This window comes from Notechis scutatus, chromosome 13, assembly GCF_049901735.1.
Source record: "Notechis scutatus isolate UNSWTSFEM ecotype Mainland chromosome 13, rNotScu1.2, whole genome shotgun sequence".
Classification (NCBI taxonomy): domain Eukaryota; kingdom Metazoa; phylum Chordata; class Lepidosauria; order Squamata; family Elapidae; genus Notechis; species Notechis scutatus.
Genome location: NC_142021.1, coordinates 3993798 through 4007441, shown reverse-complemented (window position 1 = coordinate 4007441; position 13644 = coordinate 3993798). Strand labels below are relative to the sequence as shown.

The 13644-nt window shown below is 47.0% G+C and overlaps 1 protein-coding gene across 1 annotated transcript in view; it reads right to left on the bottom strand.

Moving 5' to 3' along the window:
- Positions 1-503: 503 nt before the first annotated feature.
- GCN1 (GCN1 activator of EIF2AK4) overlaps positions 504-13644 on the bottom strand; it is a 60772-nt gene continuing 47631 nt past the window's right edge. Inside the window, exons 50-58 of the mRNA XM_026684618.2 lie at positions 12458-12571; positions 11135-11365; positions 10249-10442; positions 9078-9192; positions 7555-7651; positions 6199-6347; positions 5013-5120; positions 3112-3330; positions 504-1233 (exon numbers count right to left, since the gene is read on the bottom strand). Coding sequence (XP_026540403.1) covers positions 1108-1233; positions 3112-3330; positions 5013-5120; positions 6199-6347; positions 7555-7651; positions 9078-9192; positions 10249-10442; positions 11135-11365; positions 12458-12571 — 1353 coding nt within the window. The 3' untranslated portion in view covers positions 504-1107. The remainder of the gene's footprint in view (positions 1234-3111; positions 3331-5012; positions 5121-6198; positions 6348-7554; positions 7652-9077; positions 9193-10248; positions 10443-11134; positions 11366-12457; positions 12572-13644) is intronic.

Sequence of the window (13644 nt, the reverse complement as noted above, 5' to 3'; positions counted from 1 at the left end):
AGCAGCAAAAGTCTTTCTTTCTCTCCCCCAAACTCCGCCAGAAATGAGTCTTTGGGACCCTGCAAGACATCCTGCTTCAAGAGGCTGTGCTGGCACGACAAGTCTCACAGACTCATTTCTGGCGGAGTTTGGGGGAGAGAAAGAAAGACTTCTGCTGCTTCTGCTGCTTTCCTTGCATGAAGCCAAAAGTCTCTTTCTCTCTCTCTCCCCAAGAACGGAGCTGGAGACGGTATCCTGCGATCCTAAATAAAGAACGATCGATCGATAGGAAAACGGGGTGGAGGATTTTCCTGCAGACTTTTGGGGGGATTTTCCCAGGGTCTCTGGTCCGCGGGATTTAAAATGATGAGTTTAGTGGTCCCTGAGGTCCAAAACTTGGCGACCTTTGCTTTAGACTTGCATTCCTGTATTCCCAAAGGTCAGTCACTTTATTAAACTTCAGCAAACCAACCGCTGTTGTTGTTTTGCTTTCATACGAGCAAAGATGGGCACCGCTAATGAGATTTCAGTTGAAAGCTTTTTATTAAATCACCATCCAAACAGCTTTTTTTTTTGCAACCTCCCCCTTCTGCATTTCTCTGGCTCCTTAAATGTGTCTGATTTCCAGAATCTTCGGAGCCACATCAAACCAACTGAAAATGAACTTGCTTTTGGCAAAAAATAAAAATTAAATTTCCTTCCCGCTTTTAACCCGAGTGGAAACGTCTCCTTCCAACAAAGAGGGATGGGCGAATTCGCCACTAACTCACTACAGGATGGCTTTAGAATGTATTCCCCCCCCCCCCCACCAAAAAAAAGAGGGGTAGGAAGACCAAATTCTCTCATTTAAACTAGCAGAATAATTAAGGCTATTCTGGTATGTATGTATGTATGTATGTATGTATGTATGTATGTATGTGTGTGTGTATGTATGTATGTATATGTGTGTGTGTGTGTGTGTATACGTGTATATATGTATGTATGTGTGTGTATATATAATGAAAATAGTTTTCCGACCTCTTCTTTTTTTGTTTTCTTTCCCTCTTAACCAGCTCCTGTCACAATTAGCATTTTCAAAAATGAAAACATTTTCGTCGGCTTGGAGACTCTGCAATGCCAACTTGCTTCTCACGTCAGGATGGTGTCGTCAATTTGTTCAACCGAGTCAGCCTGGTTGGCGAGTTTCTTCAGGGATCGCCGGCAACTCTCGTTCAGCAGCTCCAAGCTGGCAGCGTCAAGGATTTTGGAGACGGACTGAGAGAGAAAAAAAAATCAAAAGTTCAGAGAAAAAAATAGTCTTCAATCCAGCAGTCCAGAACTCCCTGTCTCCTGGTGATCGGCCCAAAGTCACCCAGTCAGCTTTCATGCCTAAGGTCGGACTAGAACTCCCTGTCTCCTGGTGATCGACCCAAAGTCTCCCAGCTGGCTTTCATACCTAAGGTGGGACTAGAACTCCCAGTCTCCTGGTGATCGACCCAAAGTCTCCCAGCTGGCTTTCATACCTAAGGTGGGACTAGAACTCCCAGTCTCCTGGTGATCGACCCAAAGTCTCCCAGCTGGCTTTCATACCTAAGGTGGGACTAGAACTCCCAGACTCCTGGTGATCGACCCAAAGTCTCCCAGCTGGCTTTCATGCCTAAGGTGGGACTAGAACTCCCAGACTCCTGGTGATCGACCCAAAGTCTCCCAGCTGGCTTTCATGCCTAAGGTGGGACTAGAACTCCCAGACTCCTGGTGATCGACCCAAAGTCTCCCAGCTGGCTTTCATGCCTAAGGTGGGACTAGAACTCCCAGACTCCTGGTGATCGACCCAAAGTCACCCAGCTGGCTTTCATACCTAAGGTGGGACTAGAACTCCCAGTCTCCTGGTGATCGACCCAAAGTCTCCCAGCTGGCTTTCATACCTAAGGTGGGACTAGAACTCCCAGTCTCCTGGTGATCGACCCAAAGTCTCCCAGCTGGCTTTCATACCTAAGGTGGGACTAGAACTCCCAGACTCCTGGTGATCGACCCAAAGTCTCCCAGCTGGCTTTCATGCCTAAGGTGGGACTAGAACTCCCAGACTCCTGGTGATCGACCCAAAGTCTCCCAGCTGGCTTTCATGCCTAAGGTGGGACTAGAACTCCCAGACTCCTGGTGATCGACCCAAAGTCTCCCAGCTGGCTTTCATACCTAAGGTGGGACTAGAACTCCCAGTCTCCTGGTGATCGACCCAAAGTCACCCAGCTGGCTTTCATACCTAAGGTGGGACTAGAACTCCCAGTCTCCTGGTGATCGACCCAAAGTCTCCCAGTCAGCTTTCATGCCTAAGGTCGGACTAGAACTCCCAGTCTCCTGGTGATCGACCCAAAGTCTCCCAGCTGGCTTTCATACCTAAGGTGGGACTAGAACTCCCAGACTCCTGGTGATCGACCCAAAGTCTCCCAGCTGGCTTTCATGCCTAAGGTGGGACTAGAACTCCCAGTCTCCTGGTGATCGACCCAAAGTCACCCAGCTGGCTTTCATACCTAAGGTGGGACTAGAACTCCCAGTCTCCTGGTGATCGACCCAAAGTCACCCAGCTGGCTTTCATGCCTAAGGTGGGACTAGAACTCCCAGTCTCCTGGTGATCGACCCAAAGTCTCCCAGTCAGCTTTCATGCCTAAGGTCGGACTAGAACTCCCAGTCTCCTGGTGATCGACCCAAAGTCTTCCAGCTGGCTTTCATGCCTAAGGTGGGACTAGAACTCCCAGTCTCCTGGTGATCGGCCCAAAGTCTCCCAGCTGGCTTTCATGCCTAGGGTGGGACTAGAACTCCCAGTCTCCTTATTTCTAACCATCTCTCTTTATTAAATTCTTAATTTTATGATCATATTGCACACTTTATTAGCGTTTTATTAAATGAAAATAGAAATGATCAAACCACTGGCAAGCCTAGCCTTTAAAAAATGTCTCTGCATGGCCTAAGAGAAGGGAGACCATTGCCATCTTGAGCCCATGAAGTGGTCTCTCTCATCCTGCAGCCCGCCCTACGCTTTGCGAAGTCGCACCCATCACAAAAGTCACAGGCTCGTCCTTCCCGTCGCTTTCAGCCGCCTTTACGCCCAAAGTTGGGCTCTCATCCCCCTCCGCTCGCCTAGAGCGAAGCCAATACCTGAACCGCCTCCTCGCCGTCCCGCATCTTCAGGAGGTTGACAATGGCCTGGTCGCTGTAAGCCCTCACGCTGGTGTTCTTATCTTTCGTGTTGTCCAGCAGGGCCTTGAGGATGGGCTTGGCCACGGGAGGGTCCAAGGGCGGGAGGGGGGCTTTGTTGGCCCACCAAATCATCTTCTCCGCAATCAATTTGATGTCGCTGGATGGATTCTGAAGACACTTGAGACAAACAAAGGGGAGAGTAAAAAAATCAGGAAGCTTCAGCTTGGCCCGGGGCTGGTTATGGATCCAGATGTTTCAAGGGCTGGCTAGTTTTTGTGAAATAAGTTGGACTCCCCACCCACCTCCGAGAAGATATTACAGGTAAGCCCTTGTGTCAACCATGAAGCTGGCCTGGCCGAAGCCATTTTTGACCGCTTCAGGGTTACCACACCGGAGCTGAGGGATTGGGGGGATTAGAGATACAGGGGATCTTGTAGCCAAAATGAAATTATTGTGGTTCGCCAGCAGCCTGTGCAGACAACAGTGGAATCTGGACAGTGGGGAAGAACGGGGATCAGTCTGGGAGGATTCGGACGAGGGTCCTGCGTCCAATGCAGAGATGGGGCCAGGGCCATCTGGGAGTGGGGTGCTGCCTCTGGAGCCTCCGGAGTCTGGCAGCAGCAAGGAAGAGGAGCAAAGGGAGCCTGTTCCCAATGCGCGTGTGCACAGAGCTGCTAGAAGGCAAGAGCAACTGAAACAAAAAGGGCAACTCAGGAGTAAGGCTGGGAGGTGATTGCCCCTCCCCTAAGGGATAAAGGACAGGCAAAGGTAGAGAAACCTTTGCAGGAAGCAAAGTCATTTGCTCTGTTCGAATTAATCCTTGAAGCTGTGTGTGGACTTTGTACTTCGGTTGTTTTTTTACAGTTCATTTGGCACTTTAGTTGCTGGCAGCCATTCAAAGGAGAGAAAGGTGGGTGCTTATCTCGAGGGACTGTTTGGGACTCATTACAGGCTGGGAATGAACATAATTCCCAGCCTTGAAATAAAACAAGAGTTGTTTTAACTAAGTGTGGGCTTAATTATGGTCTCAGGAAGCCTGGGTCCGAACAAAAATATTTTCTCTTGAAAACCAAGGACATTCTCGCACCTGGTTGGAGGAAGGCGCAGTGAGGCTACCCGGGTTGCCAGACCGCACCGTGACTGGACCACATCACTGGTTGTTTCGAGAAAGTAGAAAATCTTTTGCTTTTAACGAGTTTTCAGAGTCGGTTTTCACCAGATTTCTGCCAATATGATAACTCCAAATAAAAGCATTCATTGAGGAATCTACCTGCCTCGGAGTCTTGCTTGCCATGGATTTATTACTTGGAATTCTGACACCCTGATTTACAACTGGTCATTTAGGGACCGCTCGAAGTCCCAACGGTGCTGAAAAAAGGGACCGTTCTGCTTCAGACTTACAACCTTTTCCAAGATTCCCCTGGTCACGTGATCAAAATTCAGATGTTTGGCGACTGACTTGTATTTACGTTTGCGGTGTCCCAGGGTCACGTGATTCCCTTCGGCGACCTTCTGACGAGCAACGGCCAATGGGGAAACCGGATTCACTTAACAACCGTGTGACTAACTTAACAAGTGCAATGATTCACTGAGCAACGGGGCGGCAAGAAAGGTCGTAAAAATGGGGCAAAACTCACTAAGCCACTGTCTTGCTCAGCAAACAGAAATTTTGGGCTCAGTTGTAAGGTGAGGACTTATTGGTTGTGAATAGGCCACGGCCCGGCAGCAGGTTGGGGACCCCTGCCGTGGATTATTCCAGCCCTCCCGTCGCAGGACAATCTGTGCGAAAAGGTCTGAAGTGCAGTTTGTCCCGTTCAAGCCATCCCTTTCGGGTTGCTGGCCGAGAGCTGCGGCCTTACCTTGATGAAGAGGTTGGAGAGCTTCGGGGGAAGGTTCCCGCCGTTGGCTTCGATGTGATGCTTCATAAGGAAGCCCATTCCTCGGATGCCGCTGACAGCAATGGGGATCTGCAGCCAGGAAATTAGCAGCAAGCAAAAAGCCATCAGATAAGATAGAGAGAAATGAGAGAGAGAGAGACAGACAGAGACAGAGAGAGAGAGAGAGAGATGAGAGATAAGAGAAAGAGAGATGAAAGATGAGAGAGATGAGAGATAGATGATAGAAATAAGAGATATATGAGAGAGAGAGACACACACACACACACACACACACAAAGAGAGAAAGATGAGAGATGAGAGAGACAGAGAGAGACACACAGAGAGAGATATGATAGAGATGAGAGATAAGAGAAAGAGAGATGAAAGATGAGAGAGATGAGAGATAGATGATAGAAATAAGAGAGATATGAGAGAGAGACAGACACACACACACACACACAGAGAGAGAGAGAAAGATGAGAGATGAGAGAGACAGAGAGACACACACACAGAGATATGATAGAGATGAGAGATAAGAGAAAGAGAGAAGATGAGAGAGATGAGAGATAAGAGAGAGATGATAGAAATAAGAGAGATATGTGAGAGAGAGAAGAGAGAAGAGAGGAGGAGGGGGGGGAAGAGATGAGTTTGGTGTCCTAGAAACCAGGAGACCATGAGTCCCAGTCCTGCCTTAGCCATAAAAGTGACTGGGCCAATCACCATTTTTGTCTTATTAAATTGGCTGCCATTATTCTCACTGGGGGGAGGGGAGGGGTGCTGGAATTGGGTATGGCTAGTCTACACGAAAGAAGGACTGGGAACGACAGTAGTCTTCCAGTATCTCAGGGGCTGCCACAAAGAAGAGGGGGGGGGGATCAACCTGTTTTCAGAAGAACCTGAAGGCAGGACAAGAAGCAACAGATGGAAGCTAATCAAGGAGAGAAGCAACCTAGAACTTAGGAGGAATTTCCTGACAGTGAGAACAATTAATCAATGGAATAACTTGCCTCCAGAAATTGTGCTCCAACACTGGAGGATTTTAAGAAGAGACTGGCCAACCAGTTGTCTGAAGTGGTGTAGGGTTTCCTTCTTGAACAGGAGGTTGGACTAGAAGACCTCCAAGGTCCCTTCCAACTCTTGTTATGCAATAACAGATGGAGACGCTTACCCGGTCAGCGACTGTGTTGCTGAAGATCATCTCGTGGACGCTGTTCGAATATTTGGGGACACAGAGTCTGCCGGCCGCCGTGTTCACAGCGACCGAGAGGGCCAGGCTGCGTCCGTGCCTCACCATCCAGTCGATGCCGGACACATCCGCTGTGGAACAAAAGGAGCCCAGCATCACAACCGTCCTTTCTCAAGATCAACGCGCCCAGAAAAAAACAAACCATGACCAGTTATTTACACCTTCTATGGTCAGGATACAAACTTGAGCAAATGTACACTTTAAAAACAAAACAAAAAAACTCACCCTGCACGTTGTCCTCGGCTTACAATTACTCAGTTAGGGACTGTTCAAAGCCACTAAAAGGGACAATGAATGTGGCAGCATAGAGAGCCTCGGTGGCACAGTGGTGAGAGTGCAGTACTGCAGGCTACTTCTGCTGACTGCCGGCTGCCTGCAATTTGGCAGTTCGAGTCTCACCAGGCTCAAGGTTAACTCAGCCTTCCGTCCTTCTGAGGTGGGTAAAACGAGGACCCAAAATTGTTGGGGGCAAGAGGCTGACTGTAAAACCGCTTAGAGAGGGCTGGGAAGCACTAGAAAGCGGTCTGTAAGTCTTAAGTGCTACTGCTATTGCTATTCCCAGAGTTTCATGAGTGCAGAGAAGAGTATCAAAGATGATTAGGGCACTGGAGGCTAAAATATATGAAGAAGGGTTGCAGGAATTGGGTATGAATAGCTTAATGAAAAGAAGGACTAGAGGTGACAGGGTAGCAGTGTTCCAGTATCTGAGGGGCTGCCCCAAAGAAGAGGGAGTCAAGCTATTCTCCAAAGCCACTAGAAGGCAGGAGAAGAAGCAATGGGTGGAAACCAACCAAGGAGAGAAGCAACTTAGAACTAAGGAGAAATTTCCTGACAGTGAGAGCAATTAATTAATGGAACAACTTGCCTCCAGAAGTTGTGAATGCTCCGACACTGGAAGTTTTTAAGAAAAGCCATTTGTCTGAAATGGTATAGGGCTTCCTGGCTGAGCAGGGGGTTGGACTAGAAGACCTCCAAGGTCCCTTCCAACTCTTGTTATTCTATTATTCTGTTATGATCAAAATTCAGGCAGCTGGTATGTATTTAAGGATGGTTGATTATCCCAGGGTCACTTAATCAACAATTGTGACCCTCCCAGATGGCTTCTGACCAGCGAAGTCAAGGGGGGTGGGGGGAGAGCCAGATTCGCTTAATGACTGCCTGATTCACTGAATAACCCCATGGCCTCGGCAGCAGAAATATTTGGCCCCCATTTGTGGTTGTTGAGGACAGAAAATCATGTTACTTGGGGGAATTCCCACCACCACCACCAAAGCCCACCTAGGAGATGATTCTGGAGGACTCCGCTGAGTTCATCGTCCGTCAAAAAGGCACACATTTCGGCCAAGCAGCCTGCGGAGGTCATGCGAGTTGCATCCTGGCAAAAAGGGGGGGGGGGGAGAGAGAAAAAACAAACAAATCCCAGAATGTTTCCATTCGCCACAAAGGTTACCAGCCAGAAACATCTGCACCAGATTTCTTTAGAATATCGGCTTTGTAATATAAATTTTATATGAATATAAGTTTTTGACCGATAGTTAGGACTGCAGAAAAAACAACTGCAACCATGGCAGCCTAACCATTGAGGACCTGTGGAAATATCTACGGACTTGCTTGTATGTACGTACAACTGAGAGCTTCTGCACTGGAGAAAAACTTGTGTGCCCCAATCATACTCGGCCAATAAAGAATGTTTTCTATCTATCCTCTCTATCTATGTATCTATCTATCTAATCTCCATATTTACTTTTTCTATCTATCTTATTTATCTATTTAATACCTCTCTCTCTCTCCCTCTCTCTCTGTGTGTGTATCTCCTATCTAATCTCTCTATATCTTTTCTATCTCTATATCTATCTTTTCTATCTTATTATCTATCTATCTTATTTATCTAACCTCTATATCTTTTCTATTTTATCTAATCTCTCTCTCTTCCTATCCTATATATATATATATATATATATATATATATATATATATATATATATATATATATATATATATATATATATATATATATATATATATAATCTTTTCTATCTATCTTTTCTATCTACCTGCCTACCTACCCTACCTCTTTCACTTTCTCTCTCTCTCTTTCAACTTCTTCCCTCAAGGCCACGCTATAGGGCACCGCACGTCAAAACAACTAGGCACAGAGACCATTTCTCTCCATGCTGTCACACTGCCAAATTCCCACAACGCTATCTATGCCTTAGGATGTCAGAAACCACCTAGTAGGGCCGTGTTACCTATTATCCTCCTTATCTCATCTTTCCTTGTACCTACTTCCTTAGCTCCTTATGACCCTAGCGTGGTTCTTTGTATCTCGTGGTTGATGTTCATTGCTTTTATTTAGTATCCTATGGCTATCACCAAGTTTGCATCTTATGATTTATGTTTATTTTATGATCCTGATTTACCACTTATTGCTTGTATGTACAACTGGAGAGCTTCTGCACCAGAGGCAAACTCCTTGTGTGCCCAAGGACACTTGGCCAATAAAGAATTCTATTCTATTCTATTTCCCTGAGCCACAGGGCCCCTTTATTCAAACTGCTTATATCCCCACTTCGAAGTCGGTTGTCTCTTTCCGTTCAGCTTATACATATTACCAGTTTGAAAAAAGAGTTGTAAATGCAATTTAAAAAGGACAAAAACTTTTTCAAGCTGCGTTTCCCAAACTTGGCAACTTTTTAAGAGGTGGGGACTTCCAATTCCCAGCATTCCCCCTGCCAGCCAGAAACCGGTCAACAACAAAACTGGGGAGTGTTGCAACGCCTAGGGTTTCCAGCAGGCGATACCTCTTCGTGGCCCAGCATGCTGAGGAGCATGGAGATTATGCTCTTCCGAACAGCGGCGTCCACTTTGCCTCCTGCCCCCTGAGTGACAAACCGCAACGCTTGAAGCATGGTGTCCCTGAAAAGCCACAAAAAAGGCAGAGAGAAAACAGGAAGTCAGCAGGGGTCAAAAACCAGGGACCAAACAACAGAAGTGTCAACTAAAAAGACACTCCTTTGATCTTTTTAGCTGCCAGAAAAACGATGGGAAAACACCGCATTCCTTAAGTGCTTAGATAATCACCCTGGCAGCCCAAAGTAGTCGGAGCGCAAGCATGTTAGTGGAGAGCATGATTGATGACTCTTGGCTATGGATGTGTCCCATTGGAGAATATACATCCAGGGGCTGGGGGGGAAGATCAGGGTCAAGGGGGAAATGAATGATGTATCTTAGTGTTTGGCTGCATCCAGGTAACACCGACATGGTCACTCCTAATAAATCAATTTTCTCTTCTCTGAGAGATGCGGCTAGAGATTTATAATTTGAATGGGGGTGGATTTGTTGGAGTCCTGACAGGAAGCATCTCTTGCATGTTCTGCATTTATGAGCGCTGCAGCATCCCTGGGTCACCGTTTGAACACCATTTGCAACTTTCCCAGCCGGCTTCCAACAGGCAAAGTCCAGGAGGGAAGCCGGATTGTCAAGAGTATATTCATGAACTGGAATAGAGCATGGTAGCTAGGTCAGCCAATGAGGACTTTTGGAAACTGAAACTAGAATTAGGCTAGGCGTAGCAGCCATATTAAGCTCTGCAGCTCTGAAGCTATGTTGAGCTTTGAGTCTGTCTATTGAACATGAAACTGCTTCTCTCCTGTGCTGTGCATAATACTTGCCTGCTGAACTAAAGTGAAACTGATGTCTGTTTCTGAGCTCCTGAGTTGCTACTAAAGTTACTTGCAACAGGTTTCTGGAAAGCACGGTGAAGCAGTCTAAGAGCTTTCGCTATTCCCACGCTACGTAGTCAACAAACAGTAAGCTTTTCAGAATTGAAATGATCCTGGACTTTTCTTTGGATACCCAGGCTGGGATGTCGACAATAATAAAATGTGCTTTTCAGAGTGAAACACACAGAGAAAAGGGGGGGAAAAGGGAGGAGAACGGGCCAGCCCTTCCCGAGCCAGCTGTGTCACTTGCCTGATGCCAGAGTCCTCGCTAGTACGAATGCCGTTCAAGAGTTCGGTAAAGAGCGGGTCCACCTTGGCGTGGATGGCAATCAACTTCCCCAGGGCCTCGGCAGCTTTTAAACGGACCACTCGGTTCGGATCTTGCAATGCTTTGGTGAAGGTGGTTTGGAGCTGAGGCAGGAAGGGCTTCAGAGCAAGGCCCACCTGTGAGGGCGACACGTTACACACCGCCGTTACCCACATCGATGTAAGGACAGGTAGCCCACACCTTACATCTGTTCCAGTGGTGGGATTCAAAAAAAATGTGACTACCGGTTCTTTGGGCGTGGCTTGGTGGGCGTGGCAGGGGAAGGATACCACAAAATCCCCATTCCCTCCCCACTCCACTAACCTGCTGTCAACTCAAAAATATTTCTCTGGTCTTTTAGAGTTGCCAGCAGAAAGGGAGTGAGGGAAGTAGTGCATTCCTTAAACGCTTCATAGATAATTTCTAGCACTTAGACTTATATACTGCTTTATAGTGCTTTACTGCCCTCTCTCTCTCTCTTTACTGCCCTCAGAGTCAGCTTCTTGCCCCCAACAATCTGGGTCCTCATTTGACCCACCTCGGAAGGACGGAAGGCTGAGTCAACCTTCAGCCTGGTGGGATTTGAACTGCCAAATTGTAGGCAGAAGTAGCTTGCAGTACTCCACTCTAACCACTGCACCACAGAGGCTCCTATTATATTGGGGGGGAATTCCCCCAAAATAAGCCCTGGTGCTTACCCTGGAGCCCAAAAGAAAACAAGACCCACTCTTATTTTCGGGGAAACACGGGGGTAATTCTAAGTGCTATTGTTATCGGGGTCTTCACCCAAGCTCTTTCGGGATTTCGTTCCCAGCGTTTCCTCGCTTACCTTGGCCAAGAGGAGACTCAAGGTTTCCAACAAAGCCACCTTGACGTTCCAGCTGAACCGGTCTCCCAGGATCCGAATCAGGGGCCCGGTAATGCTGACGACGGATGGTTTCAGAGCTTCGGCGGAGGTCAGCTTAATGACCAAGCCCAAAGCTTTGGCCGCCTCTTCCTTCTGGTCTGAGTTGCCGGTCAGGACCCCCTCCCGTAGCATAGGTAGGATGGAGGTCACGCCCTGGAGGGAAGGGGACAAGGCAGACAGGTGGTCAGCGGAGAGGCAGCTTGCCTTCCAGGCAGCGTCCCTTCCTATTCGACTGCCATGTTTAGTTACGAGGAGGCTTTCCGTCTTTCAAAACATCTTGCTTCTTATCCAAGAAGATGTTAGAACCGAAGGAGCATCTTGGATGAGAAGCGAAATGTTTTCAAGGGGGAAAAAAATCCCGAAGAAAGTCCGGTTGCCTTTTGACTTAGAATAACTTTTACTGACAGTTATTGGCATACATTAAAATGAAATTTTGTTGCATACGGTTTTCAAATTTCATTGTATACAGCTTTCACCTCCAATATACACTACATAACCATCAATAAATGGATAAAAGATTAGAATAGAATAGAATAGAATAGAATAGAATAGAATAGAATAGAATAGAATAGAATATGAGGAGGGAGAGGAGGAGGAGGAGGAAGAAGAAGAAGAAGAAGAAGAAGAAGAAGAAGAAGAAGAAGAAGAAGAAGAAGAAGAAGAAGAAGAAGAAGAAGAAGAAGAAGAAGAAGAAGAAAAGAAGGAAAATGGAATGGAGTGGAGTGGAATAGAATGGAAGAATGGAATGGAATGGAATAGAATAGAGAACTGAACATTAGATTAGAATGGAATGGAATGGAATGGAATGGAATGGAATGGAATAGAATAGAATAGAATAGAATAGAATAGAATAGAATAGAATAGAATAGAATAGAATAGAATAGAATAGAATAGAATAGAATAGAATAGAATAGAATAGAAAACTGAACATTCGATTAGAATGGAATGGAATGGAATGGGACAGAACAGAATAACTATTATCACTTTGAATGTACCCTAATCAGCATACATTAAAATGAAATTCTACTGCATTCAGCTCTCAAAGGGTCCCCATCTCCAATATACACATCAACATGACAAATACACACATACACACACATGTATTATATGACACGGAGGAATGACACACCTTTAGAAAAGCACCTTTAGGACAAATTTGAGACAAGTACACCGTGGGAAGAGAAGGTCCCTTCAGGTGATAAGAAGTAATGGTGCTCAGAGCCTCGTCTGCCCCCCCGCTGTTACCTTTTTGGGAATGCAGAATCCAGGCACGTGGTCTCCGGCGGCATCGTTGCCAACGATGCGGATATCCCTGTGGAGGTCATCGATGAGGGCCAGCTGGCTGCCAGCGTCTAATTTCTAGGAAAGGAACCAGAATGAGGAAGCATCCATCAATGACAGAGTGACAGAGCTGGAAGGGGGCTTGGAGGTCTGCTAGTCCAACCCCTTGCTCAGGCAGGAGATCTAGACTATGTCAGACAAAGGGTTGTCCAATCTCTTCTTAAAAACCAGAAGCGCTGGAGCATCCACAACTTCTGGAGGCAAGTTGGTCCACTGATTAATTGTTCTCACTGTCAGGAAATTCCTCCTTAGTTCTAAGTTGCTTCTCTCCTTGGTTAGTTTCCAACTGTTGCTTCTTGTCCTGCCTTCAGGTGCTTTGGGGAATAGGTTGACCCCCTCTTCTTTGTGGGAACCCCTCAAATATTGGAGGACGGCTATCACGTCACCCTTGACACCCAAGTTCTCCGCTGTGCCCTTCCTCCTCCTTACAAACCCCTCTAGTACTGATGACGTTACTTAGTCGGGTTATAAAATGTCTGCAAGAAAGCAACCCAGCTCAGGGAGCACCAAGGATTCCACGGTGCTCTTCCTCCTCCTCCTCTTTGCCAACCCCACTCCTCACTAATTCGGATGATGTTACCCAATGGGGTGATGAGATGTCTGCAAGAAAGCAACCCAGCTCAGAGAGCACCAGGGACTCCAGAGCGCTCCTCCTCTTCTCTTCTTTGCAAACCCCACTCCACACTAGCATTTTGTCATGCCTCTGTTGGAGACCGACTCCGAGGGAGAGGACGAACAACCGACAGGGAGTGGAGGTGTGGCTCTAGAGGTTGTGGAGAAGGCCGGGGAAGGGCAGAGGGCGGCTGGGCAGTCAGAGGAAGACCCAGATCCATCCCCACGGAGGAATGGAGAAGGGAACAACGTGGCTTATGGGAGAGGAAGCGGCCATGATCCCCCTCATTGGCTGCAGCTGGGGGAAATAGTATACAGGAGGGGCGTTTAAAACACAGTGCTGCTAGAAGCAAAGTGTGTTTCATTCCTGGCTGAGGTTTATCTTGGTTGGAGTTCTTCCAACGGACTGTGCCTTGTTATCTTCTTGCAATTTGTCATTAATTATCCTGGTCTGTTGTGGAAATTCCTTCAGTTCGGTT